At 38.2% G+C, this 24,712-nt stretch overlaps 2 protein-coding genes across 3 annotated transcripts; both read right to left on the bottom strand.

The window, feature by feature from the left end:
* On the bottom strand, positions 5,820-16,484 carry LOC109220488. The gene is made up of 6 exons (XM_019384959.1): positions 16,425-16,484; positions 15,479-16,365; positions 10,666-15,193; positions 9,215-9,311; positions 8,306-8,881; positions 5,820-6,558 (listed from the first exon to the last, which is right to left on the bottom strand). Exons 1-3 carry the CDS (start codon positions 16,482-16,484, stop codon positions 14,626-14,628), a joined length of 1,515 nt encoding a protein of 504 aa, XP_019240504.1. The 3' UTR covers positions 5,820-6,558; positions 8,306-8,881; positions 9,215-9,311; positions 10,666-14,625.
* LOC109211744 (integrator complex subunit 7-like) lies at positions 16,469-24,032 on the bottom strand. 2 transcript variants are annotated; one of them, XM_019375321.1, is made up of 7 exons: positions 23,728-24,032; positions 23,542-23,626; positions 21,807-22,258; positions 19,962-20,147; positions 19,447-19,554; positions 17,415-17,618; positions 16,469-17,341 (listed from the first exon to the last, which is right to left on the bottom strand). In XM_019375321.1, exons 2-7 carry the CDS (start codon positions 23,615-23,617, stop codon positions 16,622-16,624), a joined length of 1,746 nt encoding a protein of 581 aa, XP_019230866.1. In that variant the 5' UTR covers positions 23,618-23,626; positions 23,728-24,032; the 3' UTR covers positions 16,469-16,621. The 2 variants fall into 2 exon arrangements, with proteins under 2 accessions (XP_019230866.1, XP_019230873.1); XM_019375328.1 differs by having other exon boundaries at positions 21,807-22,246.

Genomic DNA, 24,712 nt, shown 5'->3' with positions numbered 1-24,712 from the left:
ACTTTTACGTACGAAAACGCGAGATGTAACAATTTGTCTGTCATTCATCATTGTCAAAAAGAACAATTATCCATCTCATTCATTATTGGGTGAATCGTTCTGCCTATTTACATAAATACCATTTATTTCTATTAATTGTTAGTTATTCCCCCATTATTATCCATACTTTTTGGAATATTAAATGTGTGTTATTTTCAATCTCCCACCGACTTTATCCCGTGTCATCCAAGTTGTCATGTTCTATATCTAGAGATATTATTATTAACTAAGTTTAACCCTTCATTACATAAAATTTAATAGTTTAACCGAAAATTTATATTTTTGGTCAAATAGTACATAAATTAATAATTTGACCAAACGAAGTGATTTTGAGACTAAAACAATTACTAGGTTGCTAAAGAGTCCTGTTGTTCCCTTAACATATTACCACTATTGCACTAAAACTACACTCCCTTTAAAAGGATTCCTCTAACATATTACCACTGTTGGACTCAAACTAGATTCCCTTTAGAAGGATTTTCCTAAGCTCATACTTTAACTTACTAGAAAAATTGATCTTTTTCTTCTTTACACTGGTATATGATCAATAGAATATCCGGAAAAACCACGCCTCACAAACACGCGACGAAGAAAATCACATACATTAGTTTTAATTAGCAAGTCTAGTGTATTTTAAATTTTAATGGGGCAGTGGGATTCTAACTAAGGTCCTTGCCCAAATACTGGGTAAAATAAAATACATCAAAGTGAAATAATAAAAGAAATATTGATCATTAAAGCTGAACAACAACAACAACAAACCCAATAGTTTCCCACAAGTGGGGTCTGGAGAAGGTAAGATGTACGCAACCTTACACCTACCCCTGGAAGGGCAGAGAGGTTGTTTCCGATAGACCCTCGGCTAGAGAACGACCGAAAAAAAGGTAATTGCAACAAGTAGGAATAACAGCAAGATGAAATAAGATCAAATCTAAGAATGAAGTCAAGCTCTAGGTAGTAATAGCCATCTATGAATAAAAGATATCATACTAACACTAATGCTAGCAAACTGAGTAAGGCAAAGAGAAACACTCGATTACCTACGAACCTTCTACCCTAATCTTTGACCTCCACACCCCTCATGTCTAGGGCCATGTCCTCAGTCAGCTCCAGTTGCGCCATGTCCTGCCTAATAACCTCTCCCTAAGACTTCCTAAGCCTCTATCCCTCCTGCTGCCCACAGAGGCTAACCGCTCGCACCTTCTAACTGGGGCTTCTGTACTTCTCCTTTTAATATGTCCGAATCATCTCAACCTCGCCTCCCGCATCTTGTCCTCCACAGGGGTCAATCCCGCCTTTTTCCAAATAACTTCATTCCTAATCTTATCCAACCGGGTTGCCCACACATCCACCTTAACATCCTCATCTCAGCTACTTTTAGCTTCTGGGTATGCGAGTTCTTGACCGGCCAACTCTCTGCTCTATACAACATAGTCGGTCTAACTAAAACCTTGTATCATCCATCCTGCTCCGATACGATGTGTGACATCTTCATCAATCTCTCCGTTACCTTGTATTACAGATCCAAGGTACTTGAAACTACCTCTCTTGGGGATGACTTGCATATCAAGCATCACCTCCATATCCCCCTCCTGGGTACCATTGCTGAACTTACACTCCATGTATTCGGTCTTGGTCGTGCTCAACTTGAAACCCTTAGATTCTAGGGTCTACCTCTAAACCTCCAGCCTCTCGTTAACACCACCCCGCGTTTCGTCAATTAAAACTATGTCATTCGCAAATAACATACACCATGGCACTTCACCTTGAATATGTCTCGTCATGCTTCCATCGCCAAGAAAAATAGGAATGGATAAGAGTTGATCCCTGGTGCAACCCCATCATAGCTGGTAAGTGTTCCGAGTCTACTCCCGCTACCCTAACCCGAGTCTTAGCTTCACCATACATGTCCTTAGTCACCCTAATGTAGGCTACTGGGACCCCTTTAGCCTCCAAGCATCGGCGGAGCACTTCTCTAGGGACTTTGTCATATGTTTTCTCTAGGTCAATGAACATCACGTGCAAGTCCTTCTTCATCTCCCTATACCGATCCACTAATCTCCTCACAATGTGAATGACTTTCATAGTCGAACGCCCCGGCATGAAATCGAACTGGTTCTCAGAAATGGACACACTGGTCCTCACCCTCACTTTGAACACCCTCTCCCAAACTTTCATAGTATGACTTAGCAGCTTAATCCCCCTATAATTATTGCAATTTTGGATATCTCCCTTGTTTTTATACAGAGGAATCATCGTACACCACCTCCATTCATCGGGCATCTTCTTCATCCTAAAAATGACGTTAAACAACCTAGTGAGCCACTTCAAACCTGCCCTACCTACATTCTTCCCAAATTCCACAGGTATTTCATCTGGCCCAGTAGCTATACCCCTATGCAACTTACGCATAGCCTTCTCGACCTCCTTTACTCTTATGCGCCTACAGTACCCGAAATTCTGGCGCATTTCGGAGTGCTCCAAGTCGCCTAACACAATGTCCCTATCGCCCTCTTCGTTCAGAAGTTTATGGAAATATGTCTTCCATCTTCGTATAATCTGAGCCTTTTCCATCAAAACCCTACCTTCCTAATCTTTGATACAATTAACTTGATCCAGATCACGAGCCTTCCTCTCTCTCACCTTGGCTAGCCTATATAGCTTCTCGTCCCTGCTTTTGGCCCCAAGCTCTTCATACAAACACCCAAACGCCGCAGTCTTAGCCGCAGTAACCGCTAACTTTGCCTCCTTCTTAGCCCTCCTATACCCCTCCATGTTCATCCTCTTCGCCTCCTCGTCCATGTTCTCTATAAGCGTCAAGTACGCCGCTTGCTTGGCTTCCACTTTTTCTTGTACCTCCTCACTCCACCACCAGTCACCTTTGTGGCCGTCAGAGAACCCTTCGAAACCCCTAACACTTCTCTCGCAGCTACTCTAATACACTCTGTTGTCGTGGTCCACATACAACTCGCGTCCCCATTGCTCCTCCAGGCTTCTATAGCCAACAACTTCCCCCAACTCCTATGCTTTGTCACTAGTCAAAGCACCTCACATGATCCTGGCTTGATCATACACGGCCCTCTTCTTCCTCTTCCTCATGATCTCTAAGTCTATCACCAATAATCTATGCTGAGTTGTGAGATTCTCGCTCAGTATAACCTTGCAATGCATAGACTCCTATCACACTTCCGGAGGAGTAGATAATCAATTTAAGTCTTGGCCAACGAACTCCGAAATGTAACCAAGTGCTCCTCCCTTTTTGGAAAACACGAGTTGGCAATCACCAAATCAAAGGCTTTAGCACAGTCCAACAACGAAGTACCTCCTCCTTTCCTAACTCCAAAGCCAAAGTCATAATGCACACCGTCATACCCCCAAATGTCGCACCAATGTGACCATTGCAGTCACCTCCTATAAATAACTTCTCGGTGAACGGAATGCCACGTACCAACCCTTCAAATTCTTCCCAGAAGCGCCTCTTAATCTTCTCGTCCAAACCCACTTAAGGCCCGTAAGCACTAATCACATTTAAAGTAGACCCTCCCACAACCAGCTTAATAGCCATCAGCCTGTCGTTCACCCTCCTAATTTCTACCACTAGCTCCCTAAGATCCTTGTCAACCAAGATACCTACCCCATTCTAACCTCTCTCGTGTCCTGAGACCCACAATTTAAACCCATCAGCAATCTCGAGCCTTCGAACCCACCCATCTAGTCTACTGGACACGAGCTTGTTGATCTTACTCTTCTGGAGGATCTTCATTAAAACTGGAACTTCTTATATTTAATTTTATGAAACTTAAAAAATAAATAAACCTTTTTTGGTCAGTTCTGAAAATATTGGATTTGAATTCGTATTATAGCTACTTATTCATATATTTCTAGTATATTTTCCTTCTCCATGAAAGTGGTAAAAAAATACCTATCGATGTAATAAATTCTAACACAATTTCAAATCATCTCAAATGAACATGGAGACTTTTACAAGGTCTCCATATTTATTATGTATTTCCTATGTTTTACAAGGTCTCCGTATCATCTCAAATGAACATGGAGACTTTTATGTATTTGATAAAGCTTATAAATGCATAACAATTAGAAAATGCATTTATCAGAAATATTCAATTGTGATGAGTACGAAATATTTATTATATATCTATACTAACGTAATATTTCCTATGTTTGTTATCTTTTCTGAAGTTTATAAAAAATTTAAGACAGTGAATTTCTAATTTTTAAAATATACAATTTCCTTCAAGTTTGTCTTTGTAATGCAAACTTCTTTCAACCAGAGGCGGATTCGGAATATTAAGAAGATGGATGCACTATTACAAAGAGATGAATCAAAGATTTATACATAACAAGTTCACACTTTAGCTTCTTACCATGAATTCATTATCATTTTAAAGTTATAGGTTAAAATTAAATTTTCCGTTGCATTTTTAGTGATTTAACATATATATTATACTTCGTACTAAAATTGTCAGGGTCACTGAACCATTAACTATATGCTACCTCCTCCCTTGCTATTAGTTTTAATATAGATATTTGATTTAATTATATAAAATTTTGAGATTACTGGAGGAGAACAGTGATTTCAGTTTTAGATTTGGGGATTTTGAATGAATAAACCAAATAAAAAAGAAAAGAAAAAATACTTAACTAAAATACAAGAGGAAATAGCACGGTATAACCAGTTTTCGGACTGGTCATTCAAAAATAGCCAGCGTTTACCAAGCCAATGAAAAATATCCACTATTTTGCTGCGGCAGAGACCGGTCCAGCATAATATACTGGAATTGAGTGCACCTGTGTATGAACTCCAGCATATTATGCTGGACCGGTATACTTTGCTGGCTCCAGTATATTATGCTGGGCCGGTATACTTATTGGAACTCCAGTATATTATGCTGGAGTTCTAGTGTACTTATGCTGGAACTCCATCATATTATGCTGGAGTTCCAGCATACTTATCTTGGAACTCCAGTATAATATGCTGGAGTTTAAGTATACTTATGCTGGAACTCCAGCATAATATACTGGCGTATTTTTCTGGGTTTTGAACAGTATTTTCGCTCAGATTTTTCTTTACATGAAAAGTAGCTAAATTTCGATTACCTTTGAAACTGGACTATTTTTGAACGACCAGTTGTAAATCTGGCTATTTTTGAATTTCACCCAACATTAGCCCACAAACATGAGATTTGAAACCCGAGCTCAACTCCAAAAAAAAAAGGATAAAAAATAGAAATAGGATTTGAACTTCCTAATTTTACTTTGCAAAGGTGCACCAAATAACAATTGCATCATAGGACTCTTTGAGCTTGGGTGTACACATATAAATCTAATTTTTTTTTTTAATATATACTAACATTATTATACATAGTGTAGGGAGAGGAGCATGGATCCATGTGCCCCATACTCCTCGACATAGATAAGCCCCTGCTTTCGGAAGCTCACCTTCCTTGTTTTGATTTTTCTATGATGAGGCTAAAAATAAATGAAAAAATCACATAATATTCTTGTCTCTTCCCATGATTGTCACCATTTTATTGACCTCAAAACCTATAACTTATTGCTAGTTATTTCTTCTCAAAATGTGTAAAATTTGAACTTTGAGAGCCGTTAGCAATTAAAAACTTCAACAAATGACAAAATATTATGGTTCACCTATTTGGGAGTTCAGAGAGTGGTGAACTTAAATCAAACTATGTAATAATCAACAATGGCGCATGTCATATGACAGATGAGTACACCAGGATGAAGCAGTGACATCATTGTAAATGAAAATTATAGTCATCTCATATTTGTGAATAAACCCACAGGCTACCTACAATGCAAAATGCCTCGTTCTATAATCCAGTTGTTACATCCAACGAAAATAAGTAGTCAGTTTCAGTGCCTAATACAAGTCAATAAGGTTACACTAGCTCAAACTAAATAAGAATGTAGACACACCGTTATACATAAGTCACAAAAAGGAATCACTGTCTAAATTAAGAATGTGTAGTAGCATTTTACAAGTCTGGACACCTATGATCTCCACTCACTAGAATCTTACATTTTATTGTCATAGCCATTGGTACCACCTTCTCTGCTAGCGGTTGTTTCTTTCTTTGGAGCTAGAGTAATCCTATCTGCGTGAGCAACGGCCCATTTGCTAAAATCTGGGGAAGAAACAAGCTCTTCCATAGCCTTCTTTGTGGTGTCTCTAGTTAACTTATTCCACTCATCTTTTGAAAGTTTCTTCCGTGCAGGAGTGTTGTGGGATGTAGAATCGAATATATCTGTCTCTGATAACAAAGCTTGACGGCTTGATAGGAGAACATGCAGGAAAAAAACATGTAAGAGATGCTCCACCTTGCACTTCATCTACTAATAACTAATTCAGTTTAACCTCGACCGATTGTGTCATTTCGATTTCTCTCGGAAGTCCTGGAACTATATGACCCTTTTATCAGTGATGTGTAAGAATCCTGAGATTCCCAGAGATAACGCATGTCTATTTGTAATAAATTCCTGCTTTGCATGAAAACGGCAGTGTGAAAATATGAAGTTACTGCAAAAGTAAAAGTCCTCCGCCTATATGCATAACAATAGAATAAAAAGACCAGACTACATAAGCATCAACTAGAAATTATTGGGAGAAATGAGCTACAACAACAACAACAAACCCAGTATGATCCCAACAGATGGGGTCTGGGGAGGGTAGTCTGTACGCAGACCTTACCCCTACCTAATATAGGTAGAGAGGCTGTTTCCAATAGACCCTCGGCTCAGGAAGGGTGAGAAGAAGAGGAAAGCAAGGAAGAAAGAAAGAAGGAAGCGAAAAGAAAAAGGGAGAGATAAATGAAAGTAGTACCAAATAATAGCAACAGGGAATACAATACCTGAGACGAACAAAACCACATAACGTAAAAATCTAAGAATATGAAGGGACATGCATGCTACTAAGACAATCGGTGAACAACTAAAAACTACCCACTAACCTTCTACCTTAATCCTCGACCTCCACACCCTCCTCTCAAGGGTCATGTTCTCAGTGAGCTGAAGCAACGTCATGTCATGTCTAATCGCCTCTCCCCAGTACTTCTTAGGCCTACCTCGACCTCTTCTCAAACTCTCCATGGCCAACCTATCACACCTCCTAACAGGAGCATCAATGTTTCTCCTCTTCACATGTCCGAACCATCTCAGCCTCGACTCCTGCATCTTGTCCTCCACGGGGGCTACTCTCACTCTGTCCCGGATAGCTTCATTCTTAATCATATCTCTCCTGGTACACCCACACATCCATCTCAATATCCTCATCTCTGTTACTTTCATCTTCTGCACGTGGGAGTTCTTGACTGGCCAACACTCAGCCCCATACAGCATAGCCGGTCGAACCACCACTCTATAAAACTTACGCTTAAGTCTTGGAGGCACATTCTTATCACATAAAACACCGGAAGCGAGCCTCCCCTTCATCCATCCCGCTCCGATGCGTGTGCGACATCTTCGTCAATCTCCCCATTACCCTGGATAATAGACCCGAGATACTTAAAACTCGCTCTCTTGAGGATAACTTGAGCATCAAGTTTTACCTCTACGTCTGCTTCATAGGTCCCGTCAATGAATCTGCACTCCAAGTATTTTGTCTTGGTTCTACTCAGTTTGAAACCTTTAGACTCCAAGGTCTGTCTCCAAACCTCCAACCTCGCGTTAACTGCGCTTCGCGTCTCGTCAATCAGCACTATATCATCGGCAAATAGCATGCACCAAGGCAGCTCCCCTCGGATGTGTCGCGACAGTACATCCATCGCCAAGGCAAATAAAAATGGGCTAAGAGCCGATCCCTTGTGCAACCCCATCAACACAGGGAAATGCTTTGAGTCCCCACCCACAGTCCCTGCCCGAGTCTTAGCATCATCATACATATCCTTAATCACCCTAATGTACGCTACCGGAACGCCGCTAGCCTCCAAACACCTCCACAGGACCTCCCTCGGGACTTTATCGTACGCTTTCTCAAGGTCAATAAACACCATATGCAAGTCCTTCTTCCTCTCCCTGTACTGCTCCACTAATCTCCTTACTAGATGAATCGCTTCCGCAGTCGAACGCCCTGGCATGAATCCAAACTGATTCTCAGAAATAGACACGCACCTCCTCACCCTGGCCTCCACCACCCTCTCCCAAACCTTCATAGTGTGACTCAACAGCTTGATACCCCTATAATAAAAATAAAAATGAGCTAAAACAATAAAAATAAAGGCAGACTCACTTGCAAAAGCGCAAAACATATTTGGGACGGAACAATCTCCTCAAGACTAGCGAAATCAGAACTCCACGGATCAGTGCCTCCAAAACCAATAAAAGATCCAGAGAACTCTGAAGAAAAAATAAAGCTATGTAACTGCCCAATTAACTCCAGTAAGCGCTACAGACTACCAAAAGTGTGAGAATTTTGGGGGATCAAATGAATAGGTGGAAAAAAAAAGTATTCCTAGCCATGATAGAAACCTGAATGATCAATCCCGAAGCAAAAACTCGAATGGACCAACCGACATATTGAGATACTCCGATGTCAATGGATCCATCTTCTACAAGTACAAGTTTGTGAACAACCCAAAACCCCAACCAAGTTCCAGCTAAAAAAAAGGGCAGCCCGGTTCACAAAGCATCTAGGGAAGGGCCGCACTCCGAGGGATGTGATGTAGACAGCCTAAAAAGCATTAGTGGATGCTTCCACGGTTCGAACCCGTGACCTGGTCACACGGAGACAACTTTACCATTGCTCCAAGGCTCCCCTTCCCAACCAAGCTCCAGCTATTACGAGGAAAAGCAGCAGAATTTGCAACTGCAAAAAATGTTCAGTGCATCACCCAAAATTCTCCGGAAAGCAGAATGCTCAATGCCGAAACCAAAAGGTAGATTGCACTTACAAAAACTCTATTATCTATCATGAAAAAAACAACAGGAGTTTGCAACATACACTTTTTTGACATTAATTTTGGACATTAACTAAAATAGAGGCACTCAACATCAAGCTATCTGAGGTAGATTTTCATTGGCATGAGGACCCTTAGAAAAAGGTTTTCCTAACACCGATATATTGAACGAAACGAATGGATAGAGCCTTAGTTCCAAAATATAAGTAAGACAACTAATAGAACCAACAATAAGAACTTACATACAGGGTTATACATGTCTTCACCAATACCAATCTCGTTAAGTATTGAACGCAACAATTGTGGCACATAGCGCAGAAAGAATGATCCCACTCCAACCTAAATGAAAGAAACTAGCAACGGTTATTATGAAATTTAAAAAGATAGACAAAGAATAAACACTAGGATTGTACTTATAGTAGCAAAGATTCCCACAATGGATGAATACAAGAATATTGCTAGTGAATTCTTCCTACCAGTTGGAAGAAGCTTCATCCCTTGTCATTAGAAGCACCTCAATGTCAATCAGAAAACTTCAACATTAAAACATGATATATACTTACATGCATGGTATACAGCTGCTATGCATATAGCTCAAACATAAAACATTGAGCATGTAACTTTTTTGGGCCCCGGGAATTTCTCGGTTATTAAATTAGTTAACATTGATATAAAGTTTATTCTGATTAGTTAACGTTGATATGGATGATATACATCATATGATTCATTTGTTAGTTGGAGTAATGTTTCTAATGGTAATGTCCAAAATTGTAAATAGGGCACCCTAAATTTCTAGATTGGCTCCAAGATCGACTTATCTTTTTACTAAGCTAAACTACTTGAACAAATAAAACTCTCTTAGCGGACTTCAACAACAAACATATTCCCACAAGTGGGGTCTGGGGAGGCTGGAACTTACGCAGCCTTACCCCTTCCTTGGAAAGGCTTTAAGGGATCGTTAGGTATGCGGACTAAATTATCCCGACATTATAGTCCTGGCAGCTGGGAGATGGGATAAAATAATACTCCCTCCGTTCCAATTAATGTGAACTTGTTTGACTGGGCACGGAGTTTAAGAAAAAAAGAAGACTTTTGGAATTTGTGGTCCTAAACAAGTCAAAAAGGGGTCCTGAGTATTTGTGTGGTTATAAAAGCTTCTCACTAAGGGTAGAATTGTAAGTTTAAGCTAAATTGTTTCCAAATTTAGAAAGGGGTCATTCTTTTTGGAACGGACCAAAAAAGAAATAGGTTCACATAAACTGGAACAGAGGGAGTACCATGTTTGATGGGATAAGATGGGATACCCAGGATTAAGTTGGTTGGCGGTATAAATTTATCCCGAATACATTTATACCTCCAACCAAACATAATATAAATTTAGTACCACATTTTATCCCACCTTATCCCGCGTACCAAACGACCCCTAAGAGACCTCTTGTACATCTCTAAAGGGCAGCCCAGTGCACTAAGCTCCCGCTATGCGCGGGGTCCGAGGAAGGGCCGGACCACAAGGGTCTATAGTACACAACCGTATATCTCGAAAAAATGTTCCTCAACAATAAAGATTTGGCACGTGATAAAGCACCCAAATTTTTAGATATGCATCAAATCATTATAATTTATTTACAAGTCAAACAGATACAACTTTAACGAATACTAAGAAATATAAGGAAGGTGGAGACAATTAACATACCATGTGATTCAGAGTAATGATTTACCACATACTTGTGCTGAGACTTGAGAGCTGGGTAGGATTGATAGAAGAAGGATTATATATCATACACCAACATTATATATATGTTTGACAAAATCTTAATGCATTTGATGAAATTGTCAGATCTACATAAAAAACAATAATTCACCAATAACAAAAGCAGCCCATGAAGCAAATATATCAAGCTGCCAGCTACAGATCTATTATGATTTTTCAAAGCAAAAAAAGTTATCATGCTAAAACCACTTTCAATGGAAAGCATGAAATAGACTACGAGAAGAATCAGACAGAGTTTCCTCAGTTCTTAGAATTTAAATAGCAGAGAAACAAAGGACTAGTGGCCCGCCTATGGAAGCAGACCTCAGCATTACGGCGGACGCCCACTTGGATTGATATATGATACTTCACCTTTACTGAATGGGCGTACTTCCTCAGATTTTTTAGCCTTGACAAGCCATGTGTTTGAACTCTCTCACAAATGACTTTAGTTCCTGGCTTAGAGCCAGGAGAGTTTTCCGCCACTATTCCGGGAGATATCTGTAGTGTGGTAGATTGAGATACAGCTGCCGAATACAAAAAAAAAGGAAATGATATAAGGTTTAACCAACATCTAATAGTTGAAGGAAAATCTACCATTTCATAGTATAAACACGTTATAGGAGCTCATGCTTGGATCTATGCTCTACTACCAACTAGTCAAAAGGGAATGCTAAAAACTCCACGCAACACTTTTTCACGTAAGGATCACCTCTTACCAGTCAGCCACATATCCAAAATGTTGGATTTATGCAGGGGCACCAAATTAAAATCGAGATTGAACATCAAAGCAAACTCAATAAGAGATAGAACACAATGTGCAAGTACTTAACTATCAAGTAAGAGAAGGGAAAGTGCTCTGGGAGTATGCCGAAGCTTATAGATTATTACCTCTTTGAGAAAAATGAACCAATAAATATTTCTACTACTAGGTGGTTATTGTCCGTGCCAGCACGGGCCCAATATTACTTGGTTTTGTGTGAAAGGGCTGATACTAAAAATTGATGCATGTAAGTTAGTATCTAATTAGATAAGAACCACTACAGGCACACTAATTGCTGGATAATATTTATATACATTTTGGATCAAAATATACATTCTTTATCTCTATGGTAGCATCATGTTAGTAGATTCTTAAAGTCCAAAATGTACATTCCTTTTCAGATTCTTGCAGGCAGCTGAAAATACTTTTCGGCGGAAGCTCAGTGCCTTCTTCTTAATTTTTTTTTAAAACCAAAAATCACCTGAAACAAAGAAGCAAGACAACAGATATCTGTCAAAGTGAAGGTGTCAAGGTGGAAGAAAAGAGGACACATTTAAATGGTAGCAGCCTTCATGAATCTCAACAGATTCAATTTGGAAAGAGCAAAAAAGGCAAAGTAATTTAAGAGAGTAAAGCATAACGGAGCATGCTAAATACACTATCAGAACCTTTTCTGAGCATTTAACTCAATTAATTCTATAAGATCAATAGTTTCACCAAATCTAACAATGTTTGGACAACGGAAGATATAGCTCATCTATGTGCAAACAGACACAAGTACCAGAGACGGTGTGGAAGGAACCTGCTATTTATATTTGTTCAGCCTTACCTATCTATCAAAATCACAATTCTGGCCTTTAAATACTGTTTTTGTAAACCATTAATTGGTTTTATCAAGCCAAAAGCTCTCAATCTCAAAATGGCTAGAACAATGTAAGAGTAAAAGAGCTTTCTTGAAGGAAATAACAAAGAGCAAAAAGCTTAAGCTTTTGCACTACCCTTACCTCCTTGTTAGAGCTAACAAATACTCACAATCTTGAGCAGAAAGGATGAAATTTGAACAAAAATCATATAGTAAACCATGATATGATAGTACCTTTTACCAAGAGGAGAAGAGTCACAGATATTAACTATGTTGCTCTTAACCTTACAAGAGAAAAAATTATCATAAGAAAATACAAAAAGACACAGAGAAAGGGTGAATAAGGCTAACAATAAAGTGAAGGAGGTGGAGGAATAAAATGCTTTTGAATTTAAGTGTTTAGAGATCGACTGATATTTGTGCCTTTATTAGGTTAGTATTTTTCACTTTTCTAAAATGCTGCTTTAAGTTAGCATTTTTGTGGATGAAAAAGAACCTTTTGTCAAGTACTCGCACTTCATATAACGAGAATACCTTGATGCTACCATAAAAACACAGTCAAGAAGAGCTTTTCAATGCAAATCCAATAGCTCTTTACAAGCTGATTGATTACCCTGTTATTGTACAGAGATATAGCGACGGGAAAATGGCAGAGCCACAAAAGAGCTGCATAGCATACCCCTTTCAACCCCTAGTTGCAATAGTTGTTTTCAAGGGATATTATGGTTTGATTTTGATACTAAATACCTTTAGTAAGACTGATCGAAACTAAAGCCAGAGAACACAGAGCATATACAGAAGGAAACAAAAATGAATGGACCTGGATCTTAGAAGTTAAAAGTACTGAAGAGTTTGATGTGTAACCAGCTGGACTAACCTAATAGTACAGCAACAAAAAATGACTGTAGCAGCATCTAGAAAAGAGCAACAAAAGTAGTTCCGCCCGCATCCAGAACAACTTTAAAGGTGTTTGTAGTAACATCCAAGAAGAAGCAGCATAAGTGGCTTCAACTGCATCCAGAAACATCAGCAGAAAGTGGATCCAGTCGCAACCCAAAATAGTAGCAAAAGACCTTTCACTGGCGAGTGGCGACTAAACCAATAAATAACATTCAATCGAAGTATCTTTTCTAGATTGACTTACCTTGTTGCAACCTTGCTCTTTGATTATTCAAAAGTGGAAGACTGAACCTTGTTCGTTGATTAATTATTTACTTTTCATTACCGATTACCTGTAAATTGTCTTCTAATTGTGACTGGCAGAATGACAGTCAATATAGAATTAGAGACTTTGACGAAGTACTTTTGGGTCTTACTTGCTATAGTAGACACACAAAATGCCAATTTGAATTATAGCCATTATATTAACCATGGGCTAGCTTTTAATTTGTGTTTGCAGGGTAGTGCATGCATCTATCTGAGCGAATTGATTTTTTACAGCAAATTGAGTTCTCAAGTGACCTGTCAAGGTCGCTATTTTTCGTCTCCATAGGCAGCAATGGCTCCACCAACAACTATCTTAAGCCTACATTTTATGACTCTAGCAAACGTTACTCTCTTGGATCTTTTGCTAAACTTCTCACTGATACACTTTCTCAACAGTTTCAGGCAAGCCCTTCTACATTTGGAAATCGCCACCAAATCTAAGTACAGAATCCATCCTCTACTCTCTGAAGATTATGGAACTACATCAAAGTTTGAAATTAGAATTTGGATATTTAAAGTATCCTGACCTGTTGTTTTAGATGAAATTAGCTAACAGTCAACCAAAAGATTCCAACCATAATCAACAGAGATACATGCATTCCACAATCAGAAACCCAAATAAGCCTGCTGCATAGTCCTGACTAAATATAGAGGAAAGCAAACACTTGAGACGGAAAGAAAGGAAAGAGAGAAAGTTCACCTTTGGTTCCGGTGAAGAGCTTTAAATAGTCTCTCCTTCCTGACTTGCACTCTTCTCCCTCATGCCTTACTATCTAACCCCAAGTTTCATATCAGATTTAAAGAGCATCAAGAACAAAATGAATTGGAGTATATCTTTGAGAAACTGAAGAGAAGGGAAACAAATGAAGGAATAAGATACGGCTGAGTAAGAAATGAAGATGTGTTGGCTGCAAAAACAAAAGCCACCACAGGAAGCAATACCAACTAAGTAATTGAAATGACTAAATAGCCCTCAGGTTTGAATTAAATTCCACGAAGCACACACGTCAAAACCTAGCTCTTCTAATATATAGAAATAACTCATTCCCGGCTTTAACTAAATACCTGCAGTCTATGGTACTCCAACTAAAGGACCAATATTAGAAGATTCATGTACAGTGAAGAACTGATCTGTGTTCAGGGGCATAAGGCTCCAGTAAGCACCATTATTGTCTATACAACAGCTGTGCCATTTGATTTGGTAAGAACCCACAGGAAATGCAGAAACATCTAGCAAGCAGGTTGCAAATCCTTGCCCTTTCTCATTAGGATCAAAAGACATAAATTTATCCACAACTGAAGTCCCTTCAGCACTTCCCATAGCATGTAATCCACCCCTCTTGGGAGACCCTGTTGTAAAGTGCAATAGCTTGTCATTAAGGTCTACCATGTGATTGCTTTTCCAAGCCTGACAACTGGACTCTGGTACTTTCTTATCCTCGCTTTCACTAAATATTTGAAAGGATGTTCGTGAGTGAAGGATGCAATACAACTTTGACACCCGAGACAGCTGATCTGGAGATATATTTCTTAGTTGAATGCACAGAGTTAGAGGGAGCTGAAAGCCTGACAAGACAGATATATTATCTATCCTTCTACCAGCTTCATTTGTTATGAAAAGCTCAGCAGAAATGGGAGGCCTGCCATTTCACGGTTCATAATTAGAATACAATCAAAATTAAAGAATGCAAAACTCTAGAATCATTATATTTTAAAGAAGAATCCACTATTATTTTAGATGATCTGTTGCTATATATTCCCACTGGAGACATTTTAGATAAAAAGGGGACGATGGCATCTGAGCATGAGTTGGCTACCATATGAAATATAAAACAGACTAACAGCAGTAGAATATCAAAACATTTCCAATAATAGCTCCAGATCCTCTTATTGATTGCAAAGTCCACGTAGGAAACTTCAGTTACCTCAATCGAAAAAAGTGTTTGGGAGTCCGGAAAGGGATCTGTATCCACGAGAAAATAATGTTGAACAGCAACTGCAAAGCATCACGGGGAATTTGGGATATACCAGTATTGACATGTACAGTACTCGCTTGCAAACTAAGAAATCTCTGAACAGAATATCTACAAAGTTTAGCAACATCTCTTGCTTCAACACTAGAGGAAGAAATTTCATTTTGGAGTTCTTTCATGGAACAGCTCCTAGAACTTCGACGGAAATCCAAAAGCTGCCGTAAATTTTTGCTAGTCGCTAAGTCTATGTAGCCCAGTCTCCTTAATAAGTCATGAACCAGCAGAGTATGAAATTGCTCCTCTGAGGTTTCAAGACCATAAATACTACAATCTTGTTTACCATGGGAACTGACAAAAATAAATGTTAATCCAGTACTAAAGGCTAATAGTGAACAACCTAATCCAAGATCAGAAACTATCTTCATACTTTTTCTGTCCATGCCAATGAATGACGCTCCTAAGAGATCAAATTCTCTTGCTAGCCTCATGAGCTGAGAAGAAGCGTGGGCAAGCAATTGCAACAAAGAGCTGAGTCCTTGTGAAGATTCCGACTGCTGAACCAAAATCCTTTGTCGTTCAGTACTTCTGGAGGCTTCTTCTGAAAACGAATTTGTGCTCAATAATTTGAGTACATCTGCTACCGTTCCAACAACCTTTGATCTTATAGTAATAAACCATCTCTGGAAACTAAAAGCACGACCAGAAACAGAGGTACCAAAAGCTTCCTCTAAAGAACAAAGTTTGTTGGAGGCCCCGACAACATTTTCAATTTGATTAACTGACGTAGTTTCCCCGGCAGTATTTCCAGAAAGAGTAAGCCTGAAAACTGGATTGCCTTTCTAATTCCTGAAAGACGGGATAAGGATTTCAACCACAAACAACAGATATCAGATCGAACCATAGGAATTAGATCCCCAATATGTAAGCAGCTACCAACATGCACCATGACATGCCGCATATTTTCCAAGCTTATAAGACGACCAGTAGTCTTTTTTATCCAAAATTTCCTTCACACAGTCAATAATGAGACTTTCATTCTGGGATAGGGAACCATAAGCTGAGAGAGAACTACAACGAGATAAACGAAAATTTCTATTAGAAACCGTAATCTTCCCCTATCTTCAGCCACATACAGTGATATCCAGCATGGAAGTGCAATAAAAGGTGATATACTACGTGGATATAAACAGGAAGTAAGCTGCACCGGTGCACATGCTCAACCAAATGCTCCATTCTGTTAAAGACTTGGGCGGCACCAGCAGTGGAAACTTCCAGCATTTCAAAGCAAGTTATCAGAATCTGGGATAAACAAATCAAAACTCTCGATGCAGTTGATGTATGGTTCTCTTTGTCGAGCTCTGTTATATGATGATCTTCTGAGCCTGAATTCTCCATGCTGGTAACTTCATTGAGCATGCGGACCAGATGTTCGATAACTATACAGATCTTATCCAATACAATACCAGAGAGATCTCGATGCCTTTCAACCAGATTAACTAAAATAAAGAGTAAACTCTTTACCTCCTGCTCCGCCTCTTTGTTTGGATGAGGATCATCAACCACTAACTTTATTAGTTGGGAGATACGATCGATGGTGAAAGTAATCATGTGAGATGCAACAATTGAACCAATTCCACCAGCTGCATCTTTCGATATTCCCAAAAGCTTGTAAAAAATACTAGCTAATACATGAACAGAGAAAAGCCTCTCTGAGATAATTGAAGAATGTAGTTTGAACTCAACAATTTGTAAGAACTTGGAGAAACTAGCGAGGATCTCTGTGCATGGAATTGTCTCCAGGTTGGGCAGCGGCATCTGCAAAGTAAGAGAACGTAAACAGTAGGCCTGTGATGCCAATACCATAAATTTGACAGAACGAAAGAAATACCTTGTATAAAGCTCTTAGAGCTTCAAACTGTAAAGCTGGTGGAAAATCAGACTGATTTATGACACCAAACAACTTTAGAGTCACATTTGAACTGGCATGGAAGTGATAAATTCCTTTGGCTAAAATGAAATGGAGGCATTTTAATGCCAAAGCTTGCAGGCTCAAACCTCTGTCCTTTGCCATAAATGAGAAAAGTAGTTCCATCTGGTAAAGAAAAGTAATTTCATCTGTTACCAAAATCCAGTAATAAATATGCAAAAAATCAGGTAGAAAGTACAGTAGATGTCCCTGATTTCGATATTATATAGTCTATGATTCAACTAGTTGCAGAGACAACCTCAGTCATGATTAATATAGTAATATCGCATGCCTTACATATTAAACAATCAATCAACTGTACCTAAATCCCAACCTAGTTAGCCTAAGTAAATATGATTCTTCTCTATACATTGTGCTTTATTCAGGCCTATTTCATTCTAATATTGGTAAAGAATTGGTCTTTTAAATTAGGGGTTCTCTAAAGCTAGAGATTCCCTATACTTAGCACTTATGCTTACTCTGGCAGAAGCTTCTCTAAAACCAGCTTCATGCCTAAAATGATATATTTGGAGGTCCACATAGGAGATCGGTGTAAACCATACTTAGGCAACCTTCTCTACGTTCCGGTTATGTACTGATTTTTATCATTTTTCAAGACTTATGACATTGTATAATTAACCTCAAATTAATATCATAAATTCCTAACACCAGCTATACACACCGTTTACCAACATATCCATCTTGTAAGATTACATAAAACCTTAAAATATGGTAGTTGCTCTTTTGTGCTTTTTGGGTCTTAAGTTTCATTTCAAGAAAATTAATTTGGCTCCATCTTATTTTTCTATTTCCTTTATCATCATTACAGTTCTTTACCATTAATAATTTAGGACTTTGAAACAACACTTAGGCCTCATTTGTTTGCACTTAATGGGGGTCTGAATCTTAATTCAGATCTCAGACATTAAGTGCGTTTGTTTTTAAAGTCTGAATCTTAATATTCAGATCTTAATCATTAAGTGTGTTTGTTTTTTTTACTTCACAACCACTTAATGGGTCTGAATAGGTCTATATGATTAAGATCCATAACAGAGACTTAATTTCATTAAGATGCTATTACATATTCATTATTAACTGCCGCCAAAGCCTACCATTATCAACTACCACCATGCCACCGCCGCCGCCGCCGCCGCCGCCGCCACCACCACCACGCCACCATCATCCTTAATCATAGCCACCACCATTATCGACCATCACCACCCACTACCCCACCACTCCGACCACCATCATTCTCACCCATAGTCAACACTCATCCACCTCAACTACCACAGCTGACCACCCAATCACCATCAACAACCACAGCCGGCGCTGCCCATCATTATAACCTACCACCACCCACCCACCACCTTCCTCAGTCACAACTACTACCACCACCCGCCAATTAACTATCACCACCACCATCCTCAATCGTAATCGCCACCACTACCAATCACTACTAGCTACTAGCATGAACCACCATCACCAACCAGAACTACCACCAACTACCGCCTCTAGTCGGCATTCACCCGTTAGCCATCACCACCAACAACTATCATATTTTAAAAAACTATATATTTTATTGATAGAATATTAGATTAGCTAGTATTTCATTTGAATTTTATATTTATTAATTTTCAAACAAAAATAAATTTTATACATTGAGGTGTTAAAAATCAAACAGTCTTTAATTATATAGTATCCAGATCTTAATACACATCTTAATATATTCAGATGTGCATTCAGATTCAGATGTCTTAATCTTAATACACATCTTGACATTCAGATGTGTATTCAGATTCAGGCGTCTTAATCTTAAAAAAAAAACAAATGAGGCCTTAGCTTCTATTTCTTTTCTTATTTTCCTTATCACTTTTGTAGTTCTTGCCTCTCTCTTTGTACGTTTGTTGGCAATAGAGAACAATGAAAATCAAAATAAATGAGTAAAATTATATACCTGTATAGGAATTAAAGATGTCCATTTAGAAGCAATTTTGGAAAGTGAAACTAGCATCACCAACGAGAAGTCTTCTTCCGAAGATTCTAGGATAAGCTTCATACCAGTCTGCAATATCAGAAAGGTCCACTTTAGCGCTGCAATAGAAATTTGAACTCACTTCTGCATGTAAGCAAGTGGTCAGAAAATACAGGTGTACCTGGTATCGTTAAAAACCTATTTTATTGAAGTTGTAAGTTGCAACAAGAAACTATTGCAACAGTCATTAATAGATTATACCTAGCGTTTCATGCATACAAAGGAAAAACATTGCATTCACCATGCATAAGGTTGCCGTCTCTATGACTGTTAACAGTATGGTTTCTGAAAAATGTTTTGTTCGAAAAGCAAGCACTTTTAGAGCAAAACGAAAAGGGAAAGAAGGATAAGGGGCCTGTGTAATGCGCCAAAAAGTGTAATCAGAACGCCTGCATGTGCTTGGTGGCAGAAACACATATTGAAGAGAAATACTGAACCTTATGAGCTCTATCCGCTAGTACAAGTGAGCACCACATTTTAGCAAAAGCACGTCCTCCTGCTAACCTTATAACCCTTGATGTTTCAGATGACATCAGCAGACCTCCAAGCATTTCCAGAAATACATAAGCAAAGTCGTTCGCCAATTCAGAAAAGCATCCAGCTGCAAACAAAGAAGCCTTTGCCTGTAGATAGATGCAAAATGTTTGTATCAGTTATCATTCATGCCAAAAGTTAGACGCAAACAGAAACAATATGTAGTTAGTGTTACCTCAATCTCTGGACTAAAAGAAAAAGAACGCAAAATAAGATGGTCAAGTATTGGCGACAAAATGAAAAAGCGAAGTTCTCTACGGACAAAGGAGACAATGATCAGAGTGATACCCCTTTCACATTGATTAGGAATATCAGACAGATGAGGAGGGCAGTGGGGACGATAGCGAAGAAAGGAACCACGAGAGGGTCCATAGAGGATGAGATTGCCTAATGCTTGATTAACTCCTTTTGCCCCTTAGAAGTTTGATCATGCTGAAACTTCCACAGTTAGTTTAATTGCTAGAGGGAGATTATCGCCTCGGAGCATAATTTTTCATAGGAGGTAAGATGATCAGACCTTTCCCAGGGGCACAAAAAACAATTCCAAACATAAATTCTTGCAGTTGCCCAATGATCCATCCATAATGCGGTTAAAGGGATCAAATCCCTAATGCTTTTTCAAGAGTTAAATTTTTTTAGATCTATTAATCACCTATCTTGTGTCTGTCTTAAGAGCCTTTGGTCAGTAAAGACAAGATTGAAGGATTTAGGAAAGAACTTGGTTTTGCCATTGTTTTGATAACATAAACGGGAAACTGTGAATATTTTTGGACTCCTATTTTGACTATTAGATCAAACAAACAGCATGTGAGTCTTCAGCTAAAACACTCTGAATATAAAACTCTCCAGTTTGTGTTACTTGCATAGTTGCATTTATCACAAATGCACAGCTAGAAGGAGATAGCTCTAAGGGAGCAGACTAGAGCCTCAGAAGAAAATTCAGAAGGTCCACGGCACATAGAGGGAGACTTTAATTTTATATTTTTCCCAGAAGAAAATTTGAGAGGACTGCCTCACAGATTGACAAGAAGTTTTGATTTTATTTCTCGACACCTAGAACCAGAATTGGAACAAGGTGCTTCCTTCCAAAGTCTACTTTTTCATGTGGAGGCTTTTGTAAAGTTATACATGGTACCATTCAGATTTCAGATTTTTTGGCATAATGCGTGAGCGTGGTACACGTTCCACAGTACCATGGAGAACTTATTTATGACAGGCGGGCTAGCTGCCAAAATCTGGAAACTATTCTGAAACATATTTGGGGTGAAATGGCAGGAAATCTAGATCATTCATATCCTACAATGCTCTTCAGCACACTTTCTCCAAATCATCCCTATAATTGTGTATTGGGATTTGGGAACTAGGAGCCATAGACGAGCAAGCAGATTTTCCAAACAAATGTGTTATGGACAGGGGGAAACATCTTGTACTCCTACACCTTAATAAAGTCATCCCTAAACTAAATCTTAACAAGCAGTGGATAATCTGTTGTGATGAAATTTCATACAAGCCCCATATGGACTGTAAAGTCGTTTACTGGGAAAAAACAGTCAGCAATATTGGGCTAATACAACAACAACTACTATGCCTTAGTCCCAAACAAGTTGGGGTTGGCTATATGAATCGCTGACCACATTACTCCATCTAAACTCATTTCATGCCAATATTATGCACATATAAATAATATGAATATTAGGTAAATAATGTCAAAATAATATGTAGTGCTGAGTAATATGAGCACGTCTTACCTCCAGAACATGCATAGACACCAAGCTTGAAAGGATGAGGTATCTTACATCAGCACTATCTTTTGCAATATGAGCCCAGCAACCAAATAGAGCTAAAGCCAATGCTCTCTCTTCAACGTCTCCAGTGTCGAATACTATCTTTATTCTACTTAGAAGTTCTCTATAGCTATCCAATTTATCCTTCGAAAGGATCCCTTTATCTTTTCTCCCCTTGCTCCTCAATCGCCTCCTCTGCTTGAGCTCGGACAAGAAAATCTTAACAATGCAAAGCTTCATATGTTTGTCCCCCGACTTAAATGCATCTGCAAGCCTAAGGAGGATAGTATTTGCAAATAGCTTATCCTCCCCACGAAGTAAGCCGAATACTTTGTACTCAGCAGCACTAAGATTTGACTCTCTACTCCACCACTCAAGTTTTGGCCCAATATCTAGTATGGCTTCTGCAGATTTACCTAACCATCATGAGAAAAAATACACAAGTATCACTCAGAAACGATAAAGTTATTGCAAAATGGATTAAACCAAACAATGATTCTTCACAACATTTAAGAGACATTGACAATCAAACTGGAATCATCATTGAAAATTGTAAGAGCAAAAGACTTTCTTATAGAAAACGACAAAGAGGGTGTTTGGGTGGGCTTAAAAGCTGTTAAGCACTTTTTGACTTATTTTGGTGTTTGGTAAACACCAAAGGTGCTTTTAAGCCAAAAGAAGCCACAAGTTGTTCACCCCTTACTTATGCTTTTTAGTTTACAAGCTCTTTGAGTTTGACCAATTATTTTACTATGTTATCCCTTGAATTTTCTTATACTCTCCAAAATACCCTTCATTTCACACTCCTATTTATTTTTGTTTTTCTGTTCCGGAGAAGCTGTAGTTTTCTTTCTCTTCAAAGGCCAACACGTAAGTGATAATTCCATCCCTTATAATAAGTATTACCATTATCTACAAATATCATCTTGCCATTTGACCAAACATCCAGTTTGAAGCAGATTTTTAATTGTGTCGATATTAGATATGAAATTTGCAAGGCTCCCTAATGAAAACTGCAACGCTCAAATGGATTTGCATATCCATTGCATTACGTTATAAATTGATCGAATGGTGGAGATAAATCAACTAATATATTGTATTTTATTGCGCTCTGTTCTTCGAATTTTAGACTCATTTTTTATTATAATTTTTAATTTAGGCATACATTTGGACAAAGTAGGCTTTGTATTATACTTTTTCCTGTGTGATAGTGGCTTAAAGTTTTGTCGTCCTCCGAAATCAGTGAATTGTGCAATTCAACTGTATTTAAGAAGATTAAATTGTAAAGCAGGGAGAATTTCTATAATGCAATAGCATAAACATATTACTTCAACTAGGATTACCCAGGATATTAATTATTTTCAAAAGTCTATAATTATATGCCTGTGATACAATATTTTCATGGAAATCAAGGCAGCATAACTTATCGCATAACTATAACTTTAGGATTAAAATTTTCGTAATAATAAGCACCTTTTAGTGTTAACAGTTTTAAGAAGACACATCAACTCCTTATTTTCAGCTTCTAACACTTATATGTCACCATTTTTTTATAAAATCACCCATAGAACTAAAATCCTAGATCCGACTCTGCTACTAAGATTTAAAAAGTAATTTGCAGCACTTGGTGCTTAAAAGCTACTTTTATTCAACTAAACAGAAGGAACTCTTAATTTAATTAACAAAAAGTATAACTCACCAGGTTTATTAGAACGGAGGCCCTTTTCAAGGTCAATGCTCCACTGCATCGCACAAGCCGATGGAGTTCTCTCCATTCTTATAGTCTTGAGAGGGAACAAAATTTGTCAAAATATTGTAACTTTATAAAATCGGAAAGAGATACAACAGGTATCAGAAGAGAGGGAGAGGAAAATTTTGTCTATACCTGGGACTTATTTGCTCCGCGAGGGCCGTTTGGAAACACTTGCCAAATTAGGATTAATATTTGTCAAACTTTGGCAAAAAATAATGTACTCTCAAGGCTCAACAAAGTTTCTCAAAGCGAAAGAAAGGGAAGGGAAATAGTATAGTGGTGACTCGATTTTTTGAACCACAGCTTTGAGGTTTCCACTTCCTTGTCGGAAGCAAACGAGAGAGGAGAGAAGTAGAGGAAAGTAAAGACTAAAGACAAAGCAAAGATGAATAGAATAGCACTTTTGTATTGTGACTCTCTCGTCTCTTGCCTTTACATTCAACACTCTCTATTCTTTGCTAAGAAATATGCTGCTTTTCTCATATTTCGGGTCCAGTCAAACTTGGGATTTGATTCTTTTTCTTGTTCTTTTTTAATTTATTTTCAATTTAATTAGGGTGTGGTGGACCCCTCGTTGCTTAAGTGCTCAAGCCTATTTGGCGATGATGGAGGCCAAAAGTACTTTTTTTTTTTCCTTCAAAAAAGTACTTTTAAAAAATTTTAAACTGTTTGGTCAAGACTGAGCAGTTTTTTTTATTTTTGGGAAGAAGTATAAAATTCTAGCTTCTTCCAAGAAGCAGAAGTGGAAAATTAATTTATTCAAGATAAAACTATCCTCGCCATAAAATTATATTTTCCAAATTATCCCTTACTAATTTAAGTTTTTTCTTTTCATTTTTGTTTCTAGTTTTTACCGTTCTTTTAAAATTAAAGATATCATATACATGAATCATATTGTAACTTTCCAAATTCTTTATTGACTTTTCTTGTTCTTAATTTGTTCTTTGTGTAATGTCTTGTAACTTTCCAAATTATCTTCTTCTTTTTTGACACTAAAGCAAATTATCTACATCCTTCTTTGGATTTTATCAAATCTCTTCCTACAAATAATCATGTATAATTTCTTCTGTTATATGCTATTAGTTCTCGAATCTTTAAAACTGTTATCAAATCTAAT

Source organism: Nicotiana attenuata, chromosome 2 (genome assembly GCF_001879085.1).
Source record: "Nicotiana attenuata strain UT chromosome 2, NIATTr2, whole genome shotgun sequence".
In the NCBI taxonomy this organism is placed as follows: Eukaryota; Viridiplantae; Streptophyta; class Magnoliopsida; order Solanales; family Solanaceae; genus Nicotiana; species Nicotiana attenuata.
Note: the sequence above shows the minus strand (reverse complement) of the source record. Positions and strands in the feature narration are given on the sequence as shown.